Below are 23,226 nucleotides of genomic sequence, written 5' to 3'. Positions count from 1 at the left end.
TTTGCAGATGGTATGATGATATAGTTAAGAGAATCCTAAAGAATCAAATAAAAACTATTAGATACAACCATTTTAGCAAAGTTGCAGGATACAAAATTAATCCACAGAAATTATCAGCATTTATATATGTTACAAAGTCCAGCAGCAAGAGATACAAAGAGAAATTCCATATAAAATAATTGTAGATGCTGTAAAGTATTTGGGAATCTACCTGCCAAGAGAAAGTCAGGAACTATATGAACATAATAACAAAACACTTTCCACAAAGTTAGAATTAAACAATTAAAAATATAGCAAGTGTTCATGAGTAGGTTGAGCTAATATAATAAAAATGACAATTCTACTTATATTAATCTACTTATTCAGTGTCATTCCAATCAAATTGCCAAGAAATTATTTTACAGAGCTATAAGAAATAATAACAAAATTCATGTGGAAGAATAAAAAGTCAAGAATTTCAAGGGGATTACTGAGAAACATAGAAATGAAGGTGGCCTAGCTGTACTAAACCTAAAACTATATTATAAAACAGAGATCATTGATATTGGCTAAGAAATATAATAGTTGACCAGTATACTAGTATAGTTTCACAAGATACACTAATCAGTTGTAGAGAGCCAGAACTCTGGAGAAGTATATTTGAAAGAAGGTATTAACTCAGAGGAATTAATGACACAATGGCTATCTAGTTTACGTATCCTTAGTACTTAGCATGGTGATGTAATAGTTCCCTAGTTCACACACATTCAGTATACTGTAATGATGTAATTATAATAGGGTATATAAAAATTGGGGACAGGAAGTCAAACAGAAGTCAGACTGGAAGACTGGCAGATTGCTGGAACAGACTAGGTCAGGTTAAGATTGGGTCAGATTATGACAGACACAGATTGTGTAAGAGACAATAAAGACTTTGGACTCTATTCTTATCCATTCTCATGGTGTCTATCCTCCTGAGACTAAGACTCTTCTGAAGGACCTCCAGAAAGCTAGCCCAGACATTACATTTTGGCACCCAACTAACAGGTGTAGGTCCTTATGCAAACACTTTAGCACAGATTAATTACCTTACAGCAGCATATGAGAAAATTGTTTCTGCAGCTATCAAAGGATGGGGCACCCTCCCAGGAAGACAAGATAGAGGGGAAGCCTTCAAGAAAATAGCACAAGATCCAAATGAACCCTTTGCTGATTTGGTGGGACATCTACAGACAGCTGTCATATGAACGATTGGTGAAAATTCAGCAACAGAAATTATGATAAGGCAACTTGCAAAGAAAATGCTAATAAAGTTTTTAGAAGAATTATACTAGGACTATGCAAGGATCCTTCTTTAGAGGACATCATAAGATGCTGTGCCACAGTGGGCACAAATGCTTTTTATACCCAGGCTAAAATGCAGACTTCTCAAGATCTGAACATAGGAAGACAGGTCCCTTTTGGCAAGGGACTTCCAGAGAGACTCATCAATGCTTTCAATCTAGTAAAGTAGGGCATCTGAAAGCTCAATGTAGGCATAGAGACAGAGTGAGAAAACAAGGTGGGAGAACAAGACCCAATGCCCCATGTCCAAAATGCAACAGAGACTTCCATTGGACATCAGAATGTAAATTGATTCAGGGAAATGAGAGGTGGGGCCCAGCTCCAGGGCCCAAAGCAAAAAATACTTGGAGTTTGATGGCAACTGATGTTACACCCAGAGAATCTTTAGAAATTCAGAATTCCGACATGATCAATTAGCCGAGAAGCAACTTGATGGGAGAAAGGGATTACAATTGGGGAGAACAGAGTTGTATGCATCTGGGACTACTGAGATAGCCCCTGGAGAGGTGAAATCTGTCCCTGTCTGGCCTATAGATCCCTTGCCTCCAGGCACAGTAGACTTGACTATTTCACCTCTCAAGAGCACTTACAAAACAGTGTCCATCCATACAATGATGTGGGAAACTGGAGAATGTGTAGATAATATTCCAGTCACTAATACAGGTAGACAATGTGTGACTTATCACCCAGGAGAAGCAGTAGCATCAGGTTTACTGATACAGACTCCTAATAAGCAATCTGGTGATAGTTGTCCAGATTCTGACTCCAAGCAACAGAATCCAGGAATATTCTGGACTGCAGCTGTGACAGATGACCGACTTATGCTCACTATCTATGTAAATGGCCTACCATTGTAAGGATTGGTAGACACAGGTGCAGATTGTACAGTCATTAAAGGTGCCAGCTGGCCCAGTCACTGGCCAAAGATTAAGGCAGACACCTACATGTCTGGCATAGTAGAATCAATAGCAGCTGAAGTTAGTGCTACCTCTTTGAGATGGACTTTTGAAGGTGAAACAGTCAGTGACTATAATAATGCAATGGTTGATAAACCCAAAGATCCTAGCTTCTGGGACAAGAACTCACCTTTTGACAAAATTTCTGGAAAAATTGAAAAATAATATGATAGAAACTAAGCACTGACCAACACCTAAAAACCTTCTATACCAAGATAATAAGGTTGAAATGGTTTCATGATTTAGACAAAGAGTGACACTATACGCAAATTAGAGAAACAAAGAATAGTATACCTCTCAGATCTAAGAAGAAGAAAGGAATTTTAATCCAAAAAATAATTAGACCATATTATGGAATGCAAAATAGATAATTTTGATTATAGTAAGTTTAATTAGTTTTTGTACAAACAAAACCAATGGAAACAAGAATGGAGGCAGAAAACTGGGAGGGGGGAATACATCTAAGTGCTCTGATAACGTTCTCATTTCTAAAATATATAGGGAATTGACTCAAATTTATAAGAAAACAAACCATTCTGCAATTGACAAATGGCAAGGATATGAATAAACAATTTTCAATTGAAGAAATTAAAAACATTTCTATATATGTGAAGAAATGCTCTAAACATTATTGATTAGAGAAACACAAATTAATATAACTTTAAGACTGGCACACCTCTTGGATTGCCTAAGATGACAAGAAAAGACAATGATAAATGTTGGAACAGATGTGGGAAAACTGGGACACTGATGCATTGTAGATAGAGTCATGAACTGAGTCAACCATTCCGAAGAACAATATGAAATTGAAGAGCAATAAGCCCAAAGGGCTATCAAACTGTGCATACCCTTTGATCCAATAGTGTCTGTACTGTTCCTATATCCCAAAGAGTTCATAAAAAGGGAAAGGCCCCTCACGTGCAAAAATGTTTGAAGCGGAAATTGAGTGGATGCCCATCAGTTGGAGAATATTTGAATAAGTTGTGATACATGAAGGTGATGAAATATTGTTTTTTTTTTTAAAATGACCAAGAGGATGATTTCAGAGAGGTCTGTAGAGACTTACATGAACTAATGGTAAGCAATGTAAGTAGAATCAAGAGAACATTGTATACAACAACAACAAGAATATGTAATAATCAATTCTGGTGGACATAGCTCTTTTCCACAGCAAAATGATTCAGGTCAATTTCAATAGACTTGTGAGGGAGAGAGCCATCTGCATCCAGATATAGGACTGTGGGGACTGAATGTGAATCATAACATAGTATTTTCACTGTTTTTGTGTTCTCTTGCTTTTTATTTTCTTTTTTTTTCTCATTTATTCCACTTTGGATTTGATTTTTCTTGTGCATCATGATAATTATGAAAATATGTATATAAAAGAATTGTTCATGCTTAATATATATATATATATATATATATATATATTTAGTAAGGAGTAAGAATACTTGATCATGGACATGACTTTCTTGAACAATAAGATAATTCAAACAAGTTCCAATTGTTCAGTGATGAAGAGAACCATCTATACAGAAAGAGAGAATTTTGGAACTGAGTGTGGTTCACAACATAGCATTCTCACTCTTCTTGCTTGCATTTTATTTTACTCCTTTTTTACTGTTTTGATTTGATTTTTCTTGTGCAGCACACATTAGATTTCTACCATGTTTAACATATATTGGACTACTTGTCTTTTAGGGGAGGGTATGGGGAAAGGGGAAGAAAATTGAAACACCAAGTTTTGCAAGGGCTAATGCTAAAAAATTGTCCACACATCTGTTCCGAAAAATAAAAAAAAGCTTTAATTAAAAAAAGAGATTTCCTGTGAACGAGAAAGTAAATTATAAAGCCAAATTCTCATTTGAGAGATTTGGTAGAAAGGGACCCCAAGGAGTTTAAGGAGAGACAAAAATGTTTGGAAGAGCTGCTATGGGGAGTGGGATGATGAGTTGATAACAAAGATATATTAGAGTTGTCCACTAGCAGTTAGAGCCAAGTTGAAATTGTGTACATAAATTTTTAGTGAGTCCACTCAGAGCACTTTTGATGTTTGCTCCTCTTTCTTTGAGTAGCCTGTATTTTGGGGAAAAATGCTAAATAGTAGGAGTGGTCCAAGGCTGAAATGATAATATCTAAGGATTCAAGGGAGGATGACAGCAAGGAGTTGAACTGGTTCATCAAGAGATCAAGGTGGAGCAAAGAGAAGAGATTGGTTAATACAGAGGAGATGACCTGAGAGAGAATGTGTGCATTTATGCAGATGAATGTGTATATATATATATATATATATATATATATATATATATATATATATATGTATATATATATATATGTGTAAATATATGCATATATATACAAAAATATATATGTATGTATAGTGTATGTATAAATAACCAAAAGTATATAGAACCAAAAGAAAAATGTTCCAGATTATTAAAATAATAAGAGAACTACAAAGCAAAACAGTTTTGAGGTTTTGTTTCATATTTTATAAATTAGCAAAGGTGACAAAAATGAATCATTTGTGGGATAGTGGGATGATTGGTATATTAGCGCATTGCTGGTGAACTTATAAATCAGCAAAACCATTTTGGAAAGTAAATTGGAATTATGTAAATAAAGTCATCAAAATTGTTATAATCTTATACTCTGCTATATTATGCTATGTTATACTATACTATTATATACTGTGCTATATCATGATATGCAATCCTATATCATACTTACCATCCTATAGTATATCATACATAATATACTATATTATGTTATATATATATATATATATATTATATATATATATATATATATATATATATATATGTTACTGCACTGGTATTTTTCTGCTATCATTGGCCTATTTAGTATACAGAGCTGGTAATGGAATATCTCAATTGGGTTCAAATGTATTCTACCTCCAATCTTTCCTCCACATAAGATTTTCCTTATATGTAGATCTGACCATACCCAAGATCATTTGCATAGATCAGTCTTATTCTTAAAAACTTTAATGGCTTCCTTTTGTCTTCACAATAAAATGCAAACTCTGCTTAGATTTTAAACTCCTTTACAATGCTGCCCCAAACCCATCTTTCTAGGTTCTTAGATATTAAAAACCAAATCCTGAGATTCAGCTAAACTAATTAACTGTCTGTTCTTCACATGCCATACTCCATCTCTTGTCTCCAAACCATTCCTGTTTTCCTGCCTCTTTCCATACTTTCCTATAACTTCCCTCTTCCCTCAAGATGCAGCTTCAGTTCCACTTTCTACATAAATCTTTTCCTGAATCCCTCACATCCCTTCTCAAACTGCCTTTTTTAATACTTAACATTTATTCTGTATATCTGTCTGTGTCTGCCTTCCTGTCTGTCTTTATAGATAGATATACATATAAAACATATTTATTAGAGATGAAATATTATGCTGCCATTGGTCACAGCTAGGTGGATCAGAAAATCTAGGTTCAAATCAGATCTCAAACACTTAACTAGCTATGTAACCCTGGGCAAGTCACTTATACAGAGTTATCTACCTATCATCTGTCTCTCTCTCTCTGACTATACATGAGGCATATGTACATTTAATCTATACACACATATACATACACTAAAATATAGTAAACCTAGAAGTATATTTGTATTTTATATATGTGTTTATCATATTTATATATTTATAAACATACATACATGCACACATATACATTTGTATATGTGCGTGAATGTGTGTATGTATGTATGTATAAGTCCTTGTTGTCTTCTCTCCCATTATGCTATAAATTCCTTGAGAGTAGCAGTTATTTCATTCATTTTATTTCTCTCTCTAGTTCTTGTTTTTACCAGAAACTTAATATTTATAAATTTTTTTTCTTTTTTTTCTTTGTATTCCCTTGTAATTTTAATGCTTAAGAGAATGTCTTACAGTGTGATAAAATGAAAAGAAAGAGTCTTGTCCTTGGAATCAGAGGATGTGTATTCAGATTCTTCCTTTGATATATGTGACCATGAGCAGGGCCACAAATCCTCCTGAAAATCAATTTGCTCATATAGAAAATAAATGTAGATTTATAAATGCAAAATTAAATACAATCAAAATGAATGAGATACATAATAGTTGAGTAATAACATTTTGTTGAATTTTAAAATGATTACATGACTTGCCCAAGAGTAAATGTCAAAATAGTAATTACAATTCATGTCCTCTGATACACAGTCCAAAATTGTTTTAAGGATTTATTACCTTATCTTTTTTACGGACTTATTACACACCAGACACTGTGCTAAGCACTGGAGATACAAAGATATATATATATATATATATATATATATATATATATATATATATATATATATATATAGAGAGAGAGAGAGAGAGAGATAGAGAGAGAGAGAGAGAGAGAGAGAGAGGTACACAGAGACAGAGACAAACAGAGAAAAGAAAGAGAAACAGAGACAGAGACAGAATGAGAGACAAGCAGACATGAAGAGACAGAGATAGACAGAGAATCTCAAAAGGGAGGAAACTGACATTAAAGAAGCTTAGGAAATACTTCTTAGAGGAGAGATTTTGGCTGGGACTTGAAGGAAGCCAGAAAAACCAGAAAGCAGAGATGAAGATGATGATCATTCTAAGAATAAATCAGTTATTGAAAATATAGAGGTTTCAGATAGTGTTGAGAAGTAACAAGTTGGCCAAAGTGATTAGGTGGTAGAGTACTTGATAGTACTAGGATATAAAAATGGAAAAAGAGAAAGAGATTAGGTTACAAATAGCTTTGAAATTTAAACAAAGGATTTTATATTTGATTCATAAAGCAATAGGAAATCACTGTAGTTTTTTGAATAGGGAAAGAACATTCATCAAAAAACTTCTATTACCTATAATGGAAATATTGCAGTGTTAGAAAGCAATATTATTTTATTACAGAAATACTTTTTTTGGGGGGGGGAGAAAGGGGTTGTTGTTGTTGTTTAAGAATCAAAGGAAGAAAAAGTAATTTTAAAGCCAAGCCTCAGCATAAATTTGCTTAATAAGATTAGGTCCATTCCTTCCCAAGAATTTTGATAAATTGAGGTGTTTTACATATTAATTAATTATAAGGAATGGTTATTCCCAATATATAGAAAGACATACCCATAATTATTCTGGAAGCCATCTAAAATATAAAAATTGTTTAAGAGAAATTATTACTGACTCATGTTCCTAAAGGAAAATTTAGCCTACAAAATAGCCAGTCTATTAGGTTTTTATGGGGAAAAAATATATATATTGAGATTGGTGTATTTGCTATAAGCAACTGCTGGAATTTTCCTCTCATTCAAATTTGAAGAAGAAGATGCAGGGATGATTTTTTGAGATTCAATGGCATTATTAAATATAAAAGTGATTAAAGTAGACCCCCCCTTTACAATACTGACCCCCATACTAAATAGAATTACTCTATCATTTAGTTATTTGGAGGAAGAAAATCTGCCTATGGGAAGCAGAGTTCTCTCTGACTTTCTTACCTGAAGATGAAGTTTGACAAAGTACTACATTGTCTAGACAGCCTTTTTGGAGATTCATATTCTTCTATTTCTCTGTTCCTTGTCTTGGGAAAATTTCTCAAATTAAGGACAGGTGTGCCTGAAATAACAGCAACATTAGTAAATCTAAGAAGAATGCATAAAATTTTCTTCTTAAGCAATTCTTTCTCTGATACCAATGGTCTCATCATTACTCTAGTACCTTGCCTGTGTGCTTGTTTCACTAGCAGTATTTTTAAATAATTTGGTTTTAGGAAACCTTCACACTTTTAAAAATTATTGAAGACCTTCATCACAGCAGCTTTTGTTTATACAAGTTAAATCTATCAGTATTTACAATCTTAGAAATTAAAACATTTTAGTATTCATAAGAAGGCCAAAGTATTATTTAAAAAGTCAAGGATCCCCAGAAGTGTCTTAGGTAACCCCAAAGGTCTTCAGAGTACATTTTTGGAAGTTTTGCACTACATATTCAGTATGGTGATAAGATGGAACCATAGCTAATTGGGAAGTTCATAAATTAGGCCAGGGAATGGGTAGGAAATATGGTACTAAATTTCATGTGGTAGGTTTAAAAATGAATGCCCCGTCAAGTTCTTTCTTTTATCCCTAGAATGTACTCATGTACTTCACAGAATTATATTGAGGAAAATACTTTGTAATTTTTAATGGAGGACTATAGAGATATAGGTTATGGTAACTACAATTGTCACAGATTCATTGCATCTGAAAAGAGATGGAAGGGGCTTTGATGGTCAAATATTCTGAATTCATTGGGAAAGGAATCCCAAATAAAACAAACCAGTAAGTTTTCTTCCAGCTTCAGTGTAAAGGATTTTTCCATTACACCCCTGAGGCAGCCCATTCTATTTGTGGCTTATTCTAAGCAGCAGGAAGTTTTCTCTTATACCCTGATTCAATTTGCTTCTTTGCAACTTTACCCATTATTCCAACTTCTGTCTTCTATGCCAAATTTAATTTTAATTTTAATCCCTCTTCCATACATTAACCTTTCATATCCTAGATTTAGAGTTGTCAAGAATCTTTGAAGCCATTGGAATACTTGTTCAATAATCTAATACTAAAGGTAAAGAAATTGGAACATAAAGCCCTTAACGGTCACATAGCTTAATCAGAAATGTGAACTTCAGATATAAGTACAGAGTTCTAGCCACATACATCACCGTGTGTCATATTCAAACATATAAAAATATTATTCTCCCAACCTATCTTCCAGCCTTCTCCAGATAAAATATTCCTAGGTCTTTCTTCTGTGTCTCATATGATACAGATTCAAGACCTTTCTCCAATTTTTTTGTTTTCCATACCTCCCTGTTTACAACTTTGCTTCTTTTACTGAGTAGCCCAGAACTGAACATAATACTCCAGATATAGTCTGACCAATGTAGAGTTTAAAGGTATTCCATTTTTTCCCCTCTGATATCTATACCTAAGGGTGTGCTGGAGCCAATTCTAATTAGCTTAATTGTTAAATTTTCAGTATGAGCACTTATACTTTATTGGATAAATTAAGATTTGATTTATTGTTTTGCTGAGTTTTTCAGACTTAAGAATTTCATAGCAATGAAGATTAAATTTAAAAATTTATGTGAATCTTTTTTTTTTCTGGATGATGCTAAATATTTACCAGCACACCTCTTTATTGCTGCTGTACCAACATTGCTTAAGCTCAGCAAGAATGAAGTAGAAGTTTCAATGAATGAAGTCATTTTTAGATTAAAGGACAGGTAACTACAATTAATAATAATAATAATGATTATTATTACTATAATGATGATAGGCATTTATATAATGCTTTCAGGTTTGCTTTTATACCATTCTAGCCTTACAATAGCACAACTACCTGTTCTGTACATCTCTTAATGCAACTTTTTTACTTTTTGTCACATTTATATTAAACTTGCAATCTATTACAATCTTTAATCTTTTTCAAACAAAACTACTGAATTCCTTTAACTTTCTGCCAGTGCTTATGAGAAATAGTTATTTTGTGCCTTAATCTCCAGAGTATCCTAATCTATCGGAAGTAGAAAATTAGGGTGTTTCTCCTTACCCTGGTATTTTAGATAATTGGAATTCTGAAAAGACTTAGGTAGTGAGTTAGGAGAAGAACAATTTCCCATCTCTGTTCATGCACATCCTCATTAGACTGTATATTTTTCTTTAATGACAACTTTCAAAAGAAAAAAAATGCCCTCCTCCAATGCTGCCTTATGGTTTATTTTTAGTTCATCTGACTTTGTGTAACTGTCTCACTTAAATTCAATTTATGTGCAAGTCAAAACATCACTTCTTGAAGTCATCAATTCACTTTGAAGACAAAGGATGAACAATAACAAGAAGGATCATTTTAATTAGAGAACAATGAGAAATAATGAGTTTTTTTTTCTTTTATGCCCAAAGTCTACAAAAGATGGCCCTGCTACTGGAAGTTGATTAAGGAGTTGGAAGTGTCTGATTAGGGAAGTTTAGGACTTGGATATGGATGTTATAATCCAGAGAACAAACCAGGTGAGCTTGAAAAGCATCAGATTCACCAGACCTGTCTCTGGCTTTGATCATCACCAAAATGCCAGACTTTGCCAGAACTATATCCAACATCAGAAATGGCTTCCCTGTCTGCTGCTCCCCAACTTTAGTCTGTCTTACTTAGCATCTCTTAGCCAAGGTGGGTGAAACAAGCCAAAAGATGGTTTCTAAAAGGCACAGAAGAACTTAGAACCTGTCCTGATTTAGTGATGGATTCCCTATAACTACCCCACTCACCCACCCAGGAAGCATTTGATATTCAACTTGGCCTATTAACTCCTTAACTGTAAAATAGAGATAATAATACCCCTGCTATAGAATGTGTGCAGCCAGCAAGAGTTCTTTTGAAGTTAATTTTATTCCTGATTCCTCAGGGCCTTGGTATACCCTGGTATGCCTGATTTCTTGATGGCCAGGCTCATAATTGGGCAGAATTGTTACCATGAAGTAATATAAGACTTGAAGGAGAGCCATCATCATCATCACTAACCTGCCAACTAATGGGCAAGTAACAGTAAGATCACTACCAATATAAATAAATAAAATGAGGCAGGAAAAGGCAAGGGTTTTCTTCCTAATTGACTGAAGCTTTTGAATTATCTCTAGGTAGAGATCTCTAGTCTGGAGTCAGCAAGACTTGAATTAAAGTCCTAACTCAGCCATTTATTAAGTGGTATAACTCTGGTTAAGGGACTTAGCTTTCGTCTGCCTCAGTTCCTTCAACTGTAAAATAAGAGTAATAGCAGCACCTACCTCTCAGTGTTGTTATGTATTAAATAAAGTAATAATTGTAATTTGTGTCTGTTATGTACTAGGTACTTAATGCTTCCTCTCTTTCCCTTCCTTTTTCTCCCTTCTCCTTTTTTGTCCTTCTCTTCCCCCTCACCCCATCCCATATATATTTTTTTTTCACAAATACTGTTCCTATACCTATTCCTGAAGTCAAAAACGTCCCTCTGAGACTTGAGCAGGGCACAATGTGCTCTAACAAGTCCAGAGGGAGGGCTTGCAAGGGACAAACCTTCAAACCCACAGATCTCTTCATCCCTGAAACTGACAGTCACAGAGGGCTGGAGGAGCTTTTTGCTGCTTCCTCTGCTTTTGATGTTGTAACCATTTGCAAAAGGCTTTAATCCATACAGAAACATTTAATGAGTCAAAACCGACTTCTGACAGAAAAAGGACATCCTTTGGATCTGTGATTTGTCAGCTTTAATCAGCAGTAATTGCATCACACAGGTGTGCTAAGAGTCTGTGTGTTTAGGCTTGGAAGGGGATCCTTCCCTACCTGCTATCCCCAGTAGCCTCAATTTACATATGCAGACCTGTCTGAGTTTATCAAGTTGACTGATGTTTCCTTATTTCGTGGTTGGTGTTTGCCCTGGGGAGGAATTCGACCAAGGAAAGGAGTATCTGAAGAAAAATCTTGCTGAGGTCTGATGATGTTGCTGTCAGGCTTTACAAAACAGTGAGCCTTGCGAAGCTGCTGGAAGCTGAGATATGGAAGCTAAAGGAAAACATATTCAAAATGGCTAGCTGGTGAGCAAGCAGGAGAGCATGTGAGCAGCATCACAGACTCAGTCTCATTTGATGTTTTTTAAAGGAGGGATAGAAAAAAATGGAGTTTTACACTCATACACATAAACACACACACACACACATATATATGGTATGCATATGTATATATACATACATACACACTGTATATAAAATATAATATATACATATATTACATAAGTAAATTTCTCTATGTATACATATACATATGCATATATGCACATAGTAATACTTACAAATATATCGGTATACATAAGTATAGATACATACAGCCTTCATATAGGAAATGAATTATTTGTATTTCTGAATCATAAGTCTCAAGCTGGGACCTCAAATGCCATCTAGTGAAGTTTCCTTCTTTTACAGAATCTTTTACAGGCCCCCTAAAGTTAAGTGACATCTCCAAAGTTATACAGCTACTTTAGAAACAAAAGTAAGATTTTAATCTAATTCCTCTAGATTTCAAATCTAATATTGTTTTCCAGTGGACCAAATTTAGGACTTCTCAAATCCCTTTTTTGCTATAAGGTATAGTGCCAAGGCCATTGGATTTGGTCATGTAAACAGCTTTTTATTTTTTAAATTATATGTAAGGATAGTTTTCGACATTTAATTTTTATAAGATTTTCTCTTCCAAATTTTCCCCTTCCATCCTTTCTCCTTTCTTTAAGACAGGAAACAGTCTGATAAAAGTTATACATGTGCAATCATGTTCAATACATTCCCACATTAGTCATGTTTTAAAAGAAAAAACAGAACAAAAGAAAATAAAAACCCCAGGGGAAGGGAAAAAAACCAAAAGTAAAACTATCATGCTTTGATCCACTTTCAGTCTCTGGTTGCAGGTGCCCAAATACATTGGAAATTCCTTGAATCAACTCATCGTTGAAAAGAACCAAATCCACCACAGTTAATCATTATATAATCTGTTAGTGTGTACAATATTCTCTTGGTTCTGTTCACTTCATTCAGAAGCAATTCATGTAAGTCTTTCCAGAAGACATTGGATTTGAAGTCAAATAAAATAAATTTGAAATATGCCTATTTATCACTTTGGGCTAAACTACCATTTCAGAAAGTTATCTCCAAATAAATGTGATTTATAACTCTGTATCTATTGACAAGTTCTTGTTTTGAAAAGTGGAGATCATTTCAGGGCATAGTGCCTCTCAAGAGTCCTTAAACTGGTCAAAGAGATAAAAATATCATACCATAGGATATTTGGAGAACTCATTTCATACAGAATCAAAGAAGGCTTTTAAAAGAATTTCAGCTAGGCCTTGGAGAATGAGATGTTTTTTGAAAAGTGGAGCAAAAAGGAAAGGTATTTCAACTGGAAGGAAGATAAGGATGAGCAAAAATTGTATAACATTAATTCCACTCTTTCACATTGAATTCAGTTTACTTACAATATATCCGTATTGTAAGAGAGTAGAGAAAAATAATCAAAGAGAGTAGAGAAAAATAATCAAAATGGTAGGTAGGACTAGGTCTAAGAGGTCCTGAATGCTGTACTAAGATAGTTCAACTTAACTTGGTAGAAAACTGTAAGGTACTGAAGGTTTTTCACCTAGGATGACAAGATGGGAGATGGATCTGTCTATTATTGATTGGGAGTGAGATTGGCCTAGTGGTACACAATTTTAATCTATGTGACTAGGTAGCACAGTAGAAAGAACACTGGACCTCACAGGAAGATCCAAGTTCAAATTTGGCATCAGATGCTTACTAGCTCTGTGACATTAAGCATGTCATTTAATCCATATCTGGTGGATGACTTGAATTCAGGATTTCTAAGCCCACATTTTCTCAGAGAGAGAGAGAGAGAGAAAGAAAGAAGGAAATATATAGGGAGGAAAGGGACAGTAGAGAAGAAAAAAATCAAGAAAAAAAGGAAAGAAGGAAAGAGAAAAAAGAAAAGAAAAAAGGAGGAATGGAGGAAGAGAGAAAGAGAGGGAAAAAGGAAAGAATGAAGGAAGGAAGGTAGGAAGAGAAAAAGGAAAATATGAAACTAAGGAACAGAGATTGATAAGGTTTTGAACTGGGATGGGATAGTGGAAAGAGAATAGATAGGAGATACAGTAAGGCGGTAGAACTGGTAGGATTTGCACTACAATAATAGCTTTAGGATTTATAGTGTGGAAAAACAAGTGGCTTTGAATTTACTGAGTAGATAAGGAATGCTATATGAGTTATACAGTTAGCTACACATCTGGACAATGGTCAATATTTATCCTCTTGGATTTTCCAGTGTGTATAGTTAGGGCAGACAGTCAGTCAACTCCCCAGTGCCTTGCATGTAGGAAACAATAAACATTTGTAGAACTGGATTGGAAGCTGCAGAAGAATAGATTTTTACTCAGAGTATGGAAGGAAATGTCTGAAAGCTACTCAAATGTGAATAGGAAAATGAATTCCATTTCTCTAATATTCTTCAAGCAAAAGCTGTATAACTACATAACTATATATATAAAACTATATAAAAATACATACATATACATATGTATATATATATGTGTATATATATATATATTTTTTTTTCCCCCCTAACATCCATTTCACCTCTGAATTGCTTCTCTTATTCTTTTTCAGCCTGGCTTTCATTCAGAGGAATCTATGATCTCTCTCTCTATATATCTCTCTATCTATCTATTTCTATCTATAGATACATAGATAGATATGGATATAAAGATATAGATAAATATAGATATAAATAAAGCTATATGATGTTAGAGTAGAGAAAGGGTAAGTGAGGGGGTGGAGCTCAGAATGAATTGATCAAATATAGGTTCCATATGACTAGGATTTAAAGCAGGAAATATTTTAGGTACCATTTAGTCCAATATTTTAATTTAAAGTTGGAAAAATTGAGGCCAGGGACATAGAGTAACATGACCAAGCTCACAGAGCTAGGAACTGGCTCTTCTGGCTCTGATAAAGTTTTCTTTCCACTCTATCACAATGATACTGTCTTTTTAAAGGAAAAGTAAACCTTGACTTTTCACCAAAAGATGAAGTGTGATAAAGAAGATCTCAAGTGTGATATAAATCAGTATTTCTTAAAATTTTTAACCCACAACCCATTTTTGCCCCAAATTTTATGCAACCCCCAGTATTTAGGCATATAAAATAGATGTAATTCAAAAATTTACTGACAATGAATTATAATTTCAAACCTCCTGCATTCAGTTACAAAATCCCAAATAGGGTTGTGACTCACAGTTTAAGATGCTTTATTATAGGGGATACACCACTGCTTTTAAATCTGGGTATGAATCCCAGTTCTGCTATTTTGGGGACTATAGGAAAAATCACTTAAACTCTGTGCCTTTCAGATTTTTCACCTCTAAAGTGAAACTTAACTCCATGACCTCTAAATTTTCTTCCTCTTCTAAATCTATGATCCTCTACTCCACAAAATGTTAATTTTTTCATTTAGAGGCAACTGATGAGTCTCCCTTGCAGTATTTTTCTAATGCAAAAATATTAACCTGGTCAATGAACTTTATATTTTATGCACACACACAAAACGAAATAATTATTTACTATTAATGTGCTAGGCAGTGTGCTAAGTGTTTTATATATATTATTTCATTATCTTTCTCTCTCTCTGTCTCTGTCTCTCTCAAATATATTATGAACCCCTGCTCTAGACTAGTCTAAAAGCTACCAAAATAATGTTTCTCATAACTAACTATATGGGTAAAGGAAGCTGAGAAGGGGAAAGAGATTATCTTGGCAGATGTTTCCCTGCCCATCAACCCAAAAGGATATGAAGGACCCTTTTTAGAGGGAGCATCCTTCATACAACACTTAGCATGACATTGGATAAAAGTGACTTCCTGCGCTTATAAAATTATCCAGCTCCACATTTTCTCAGACTATGTAGACATTTAATAATCCTCTGGTGCCATCCTGTGGTTTGTGGATGGAGAAGTAGACAGAGACTGGCTGCTACAGCTGTTTTATCTTCTGCTCATTTTAAAGATGACTTATTAAGCACTCCACTATATACGAAGTAATGGGAAAACAAAGGTAGAAGTGAAACGGTCCCAGTTCTCAGGAAGTCTATATCTTTTGGTGGATACAACACAAAATTAAATAAGTAACTACAAAATAATTTCAGAAATGTAGAGAACTAAATAGCCAGAGATTTCTTGGGATAATTATTTTTTAACAAATTAAAATTTAAATAAAAAAAAAACAACTCTGATAGTGACCTTAGTGATCATCTACATTTTACAGATGAGGAATAAGGACAAAGAAGAGGATTACTGATTTGGATAATTTCACAAAATTAGGAGAGAGGCTAGAACTCAGGACTGTTGGTTTCCAAGCCAGTGCTTCCACTATGTCTGTTCCCTCCACCCCACACACACCTCTCGGTCATATTTTTTCTTTATACTTCTTTGACATTAGCAATAGTGAATGGGTAATATTAATGGTGGTTGAGAGCCATAAATAATAAGTTTTCATGTGACAAATGAGAAAATCACACAAATAGAAAGCACTTTTTGTTTTTGTTTTGTTTTGTTTTTTGGCTATTTCAATTTCCCATTAATTTTTCAAGAATGTGAGTATATAACAAATAGATGTCATGTATGAGTTCAGATACTTTAGATCTATGATATAGGGGTAAGTTTGTAAACTCAATATGATGTCAATATGCCTCACTTTAAGAAGATCATTTTCTCCTGCAATAGTGCCATAGTACTGGGGAAATTTAAATGTTTTACCAATATACAAAATGGAGAAGAGAACTGGGTTTGCAAACTCTGGTTCAGTTGAAGCAGACTTTTCATTACTAGCAAATTCTACAATTAGTTATTAAAGAAAGGTAGCAGTGCTTCCAAAGCTTGAGAATGACTATCAAAAACATTGTAGGTCAGTAGTGATTCAGTTATTTAAATTATGTCTGACTTTTAATGATCCTATTTGGGGTTCTCTTGGCAAAGATACAGGAGTGGTTTGCCATTTCCTTCTCTATATCATTTTACAGATGAGGAAACTGAGGCAAATAGGATTAAGTCACTTGCCCAAAGTCACATAGCTAATATCTGACACAAAATTTGAACTCAGGAAGATAATTCTTCCTGACTTTAGATCCAGGTCTCTATTAACTGTACCATCTAGTTTCCCCATAATAAAAAATACCTTCCTTGTAGTTACTTTGTGTGTTTCTTGTATGTGCCTCTATTTTTATATGTAAGTATGTGTGTATATGGTTTATGAGGTATTAAGAGAAAGTTTGTACTTCTGATGTGAGGGCTGCTGAGTCCTCTTTCAGAGCTACTTTCTACCTTTAATGTCTCACCTAAATCTCACCTAAATCTCACTTGTGGCTCCAAGAAGCTTCAGCATGCACAATAGCCACACTCTACTAAAACTATTTCAGCAGATGGATTAAACCAACTTGAAGGTAATTAATGGGTTTCAAACCCATTAGTGAGTTAGGGGATCTACTCCCAAACAAGCAAAGAATTCCCTAGTAGAACAGAACACTTTGTTCAAATGGTCCATGAAGGTAGAAGAAAAAGGTGCTGTGGAATGCTTAAGAGTTCAGTTAAATATCAAATCTGTATCCCAAGTCATCATCAGGCATCTTGCATTTTTTTTTGCCACTAGACTACAATAATTCTGAAAGAACAAGACATCAATATTCACAATTCTGTCTCACTTAAATCCAATTAATGTATGTCCAAAAGCATCACTCATACCATTTTTACCATTTTTTTTTATCTACCTCAAGGTCTGTGGTGATGAATAATTGGTGAAGAAATGTCTATTGGTATACTGGGAGCTGTAGTCACAACCCTGCCCAAAGGCAGCTCAGGGCATAGGGTTGTATTCTCAATGGGCTGATTTGGCCATGGGATTCATCAGCCCTCTGGGTGTCTGAGTCCCCTTTTTAAAGAATTTCACAGTTTACCTCCTGACATGAGGAAAGAACTAGAAAAGATGCCCTAAAAATTGTCTATTTCACCTAACCTAACCCTGATTTGCTTTCTGTAGCAGGTAGGGATCTTACCTTGTAGTCAACACACACACACACACACACAAATGTCCAAAAACCTTTGTGACGATAATTCCACTTGCCACTGATACGAAATGGCTCACACTCATGGATGACATGAAATCCAGTAAATCTGAAAGATGAATAGCTCTTGTTGTAAGAAACCTCAGGAGGTATCACATGCAAATAGCAGCTCTCAGTGAAATAAGGCTGGCAAATGAAATCAGAGCTGAACATGTGTTTTTTCTTGAGTATTCATGATGAAGAGCACTGTGAAGCTAGTGTAGGCTTTGCAATCAAATCTAATCTAGCCAAAGAGCTCGTCTGCCTCCCCAATGAAGTGAAAAAAAAAGCTTGTGACAATGTGATTCTCACTTGCTGGAAATTGCTACCCTATCATCCTCAGTATGTATGATGAATCCTGATTAGGTCAAAGAAAATTTTTATGAAGACCCAGCAGCCCTCATAATCAGCATGTTGGAAGAGGAGAAGCTTGTAATTTGGGGTAAATTTAATGGCAGAGTAGGGACTGATTGTCAGACTTATCAGGGAATCCTTGGGACAAGTTGAAGCTGAAACAGCATCACCAGTTGTCACTCACTATTGAGGACTTGTGCATCTCATGAACTCATTACTAATACTGTCTTCCATTTAACTAAACACAACAAAACTTTGTGTATGAAACTTTGCAAATAATCAGGATTTAATAGATGATGTCATTGTAAGGATAAGAAGCTGACTGGATGTGAGAATGACAAAGGTGATATGCAGTACAGAGTGCTGGAATAACCATAGACTTATCCTCTCCAAGCTGAACATTAGCATTAATGAAAGAGGTAGCCCTAAGGTAAGACTAGAGGACTCAAAGTAAGGAGATCATAGTGCGTTTCCATACATGAACAGTTTGTTGCTAACTTGGAGGGAAAGATGACACTGATTGACAACAGGGGAGCAGAAAAGGAGTGGGTAGATTCCAAAGATTTGGTACTCAGCACTGCATTTACTCATCCGGATCATAATACTCTCAAATATCAGAATTGGCTTGCTAACAATCAGGAGGAAATTCCAAAGCTACTAAATGAAAAATGAGAAATCCATAGAGTTTACTAAAAGGATAATTCATCTGTCTCTAATTAGGTAGCATTTAACTTCATCAAAAATAAAGTGCAAGCAAAGGAGTATTCTTGGATCATAGAAAGGCAGATGAAATTCAGTTTTATACTGCTAATAACAATCCAGAGTGTTGTTATGTGTCCTAAAGGTTATTTATGGGCCAAAGATTTAGTGCATTTCAATATCTTTGCACAAAAGGGACCACTTTGATAGTGAGAAGGACATGGTTCTGCATACACAGGTTTCTCAGCATTGCTGAAGCCACTGCTCATATATCTTAGATTGAGGTCAGTCCCTTTATAGGGACATTTCTGACTATAAGAAAGGTTTTGAATGTCACCAGACTCCTCCCCTATAGTAAGATGCCATGTGCTGATTCTATTGTACCAAAGATTTTTTTTTTTCATATGCTCATATAAAAGCTTACAAAAATCGTTTGGGTTTTATGGCAAAAGGTGACTATCCTTCAAGAATTTAATGATCCTTCAACTGTCCATCTCTATAAAGGAAAAGGAAATATGCTGTCCTCTGACTATCCATATACTTATATATGCATATATATATTATATATATATAAAACATACATGCGTATATGTATCTGTGCATATATGTGCATATAGTGTTTATTGTTCTTTGCACTCAAAGAAAACCAAAATGTTATTACCATGTAGGTATATATGTTTCTCTCTCTTAGTCCTTTCTAATAGGTTTATTCTTCACCTAGAAGATGGTCATCTCCCTGAAAACTAGAATGGTCAAGAAGGTGTTTACTGCCTGATAACTCTAGCAGAAATTACAGGAGCAGGACGAAGGTCTGTGTACAACATTTGTCAGTCGGACCAAGGCTTTGATACTGTCAGATGTGAAAGTCTGTGGAAGATCATGGTGAAATTGGGTTTCCTGGAGAAGTACATCAGTATTTTGTTCCACTTTCATGATGGCGTACTTACATGGATTTTGGATAATGGATGATGCTCTCACTTTCCTAGTCCTCAGAGGGTAGAAGCAGCAAAATATCAGTAGTTCAAAAGAAAGACAAATTCATTGTACCACTTAGTAGCCAAGTAGTGGAAAGTGTTTGTCTTACTTCTTTGCTCCGAGCTGTTTAGCACTTTTATAAATAAACGAGCCCAAAGCATTAATGACATTCTTTTCTGTAGGTAACTGGATGTAATAGAGATAAAGACCTAACATATTGAGTAATGAAGGCAGGATTTAAAAAAAAAATCTCAATAAGATCAGAATTAATAGGCTCAAATGTAAAGTTCTCTATTTGGGTTCAAAAAGGCAATTTCATAAGTACAGTATAAGAAAAACTTAGCCTGATACTAGTTTTTTTTTTCCTGAAAAAAATTAATTTTGAGATTCAAAAAGATTGCCACCTCCAAATGTCGCAACAGTAATTTGGCATTTGGCATTAGCCTGCATTAATAGACATGTGCTCTAATGAGAAAAGTGGTTAAGATTTATTCTATTTGATTTCAGAGAATAAAATAGGAGTTAGACATAATTTTTACTCATTGGAAGAAAAACCTTTCTAATAATTAAAGCCATAAAAAAGTGGAATAGGTTGCCTCTGGGTAGTAGCTTATCCCTTACCAGAGGTCTTTTGGGGCAGGTGATGGATAGAGTGCTGGACCTAGATTCAGGAAAACTGATCTTCCTGAGTACAAATCTAATTTTAGACACTTACTACCTGTGTGGCCCTGGGCAAGCCACTTCATCCTATTTGCCTCAATTTCCTCAGCTAAAAAAATGAGCTGGAAAAGGAAATTGCAATCTACTCTGATATCTTTGCTAAAAACACATTAATGGAGTCATTAAAAGTCAGACATGACTGAAAAAAGATGAAACAACAAAGATCTTTAACTGGAGACTGAATACCACTTCCCAGGGATGTTGTAAAATAGATTATTGGTTAGACATGGATGGCTTGTCTGGGCTCAGACATCTTTTCTAACTGAGATTCTGTGGGGTTTGCTTGGTGGTATTTTTTTTTCCTTGCATCTAAAATAGAGAGGTTCCTAAAAATCTGAGTGTGGTTTTAATCTAGCAGAAACTTATTCAACTTAAATTAAACTTCATTAATAATAAGCTATTAAGTTTTAAAAGCTTAAAACCATACTATGATTTTGGAAGTATCCCATATTGTTTGCATTAAGGCTGTTTCCCCTTCTCATATTCTATGTTCAAAGCTATAGCTCAAACTCTAACATTCCATTGGCTAAATTCCCTCTAGCTCTAATATTTTATGTTCTAAGTGCAGTTATTTCCTATTCTATGTTAATTCCCCATCTAATGCAGAGAGAAAGACCTGCTGCTTTATGAGAAATTTGAGAATGTCACCACTCTAAAAAAGCCAAATGTCGATTAATGAGAATATACTGAAAAAGAATGGGAATCTAAAATGATTGTTAGTTCTTCTTAGAGTAAAATTTATGTTAAGAAGGAAGTTTATTTTTGGCTAAGCAGAATGAGGAGCCAAAGGAGGGAAGTAGGATTCCTGTGAGACTCAGAAAATTGGTGAGAGAGAAGAACCATTAAGTGCTAAGAATTTCATTTCAAGGCTAGATCAATCATACTAAAACACAGCTTTCATAATAATAGCTCCCATTTATATAGCACTTAAAGTTAAAAAAAAAAAGAACTTTCCTCACAATTGCTTTATAAGGTAGGAAGTAACAGCCCCACTTTACAGATGAGAAAACTGAAACAATGCCTTATCCCTAAGCTATTATTTTTCATAGGCAGGACGCCATCCCCACTGCCATTGCTCATTCACAAAGATGTTAATACAGAACATTACTTTAATTGGGAAATCTTAAAGGGTGTACTTTCTCTGTATCCTACAAGTTGAACTTCTTAATCTAGTTTTCCTGGACTTTATGACCCCACTCTTTCTTCTATTCCCCAATGTATATCCCTTGGTCCAGTTTGTGTGTGTGTGTGTGTGTGTGTGAAAGAGAAAGAGAGAGAGAGATAAAGAGAGAGAGAGAGACAGAGACAGAGAGAAACACAGAGAGAGAAAGAGAGAGAGAGACAGAGACAGAGAGACAGAGAGAGAGAGACAGAGAGACAGATTGAGAGGGAGAGAGGGAGGAGACAAAGACAGAGGAAGATTGAGAGGGACAGACAGAGAGAGAGAATGCACTGATGTTTTAAGGTTTGCAAAGCATTTTGTGAATACATCATCATTTAATTTTCTCATAAAGACCCTTTAGTATTTAAGTGATATCCCCATTTTATAGGTGAAGCTGAAAGGTTAAGTCACTTGCCCAAGACAATACACTTAATAAATCAAAAGAGGCAGAATTTTAATTTATATCTTCCAGACTCCAAATCCAGCATTCTTTGCACTGTGTCACCCAACTATCTTATTCGGCCATCTTACTACGTTCTGTATCCACCATGTTCCTTCCTCACTCCTTTTTCTTATGCAATTTCCTCATTTCTTAGGGGGAAAGGAGGAAAGGAAAAGGAATAGGCATTTGCATAATACCTACTTGTGACAGATACTGTGCTAAATACAATACAGACACAATCTCATTTGATTTTCATAATAACCCTGTGAGGATTTATAATAGAGAGAAAAGGTAAGCAAGGGATAAAGAATTTTTTTTTTGCAGAGTCACCCAGCTAGTGTCTGAGGTGGAATAAAAATTCAGATTTTCCTAACTCGAGGCACGGGGCTATATCTGTTGAGCCATCTAGCTGCCTCTAATTCTTGGAGGCTAGAGTACAAAGTTCTTTTCATATATAGTTTAGCTTTTAATTGAGCGTTTAATGTGTCTTATTTCTCTAACTAGTGGAAGATAGAGACCATGGCTAATGCATCCTTTCCATTCTACATAGCTGAACACTGGGATGGGCACATTTTAGGTACTCAAGATATTCCCCTTGATCCTTAGGTTGATGCATACAAAACTGATCACTACCCCTTTCCTTACCAAGAATCTATTTTCTTTGCAATTTATCTGAGAGGTTCTTTGCTCTTAACTTCTTAGCCATTAGGGAATACTGCCCCACACTAGAACTAAGATGGTAGATATTGTCTGTTTGTTTATTAAACCTCCTTGTTTGTTAAAAGGATTGTAGTGTTTTAAGTTTGCAGACCTTGACTTTAACCTCTATTCCTTCAAGGCTTCTAACTGTCCCACTATATAATCCATGGGCACACAATAAATTCTTG

At 34.9% G+C, this 23,226-nt stretch overlaps 1 protein-coding gene across 1 annotated transcript in view; it reads right to left on the bottom strand.

Annotated features, from left to right (window-relative positions):
• Positions 1–23,226, bottom strand: part of KCNU1 (potassium calcium-activated channel subfamily U member 1) — a 268,697-nt gene that overhangs the window by 107,801 nt on the left and 137,670 nt on the right. Inside the window, 1 exon segment of the mRNA XM_051975505.1 lies at positions 7,787–7,904. Within this exon segment, the coding sequence (XP_051831465.1) occupies positions 7,787–7,904 (118 nt within the window).

This window comes from Antechinus flavipes, chromosome 2 (assembly GCF_016432865.1).
Source record: "Antechinus flavipes isolate AdamAnt ecotype Samford, QLD, Australia chromosome 2, AdamAnt_v2, whole genome shotgun sequence".
Taxonomy (NCBI): domain Eukaryota; kingdom Metazoa; phylum Chordata; class Mammalia; order Dasyuromorphia; family Dasyuridae; genus Antechinus; species Antechinus flavipes.
Note: the sequence above shows the minus strand (reverse complement) of the source record. Positions and strands in the feature narration are given on the sequence as shown.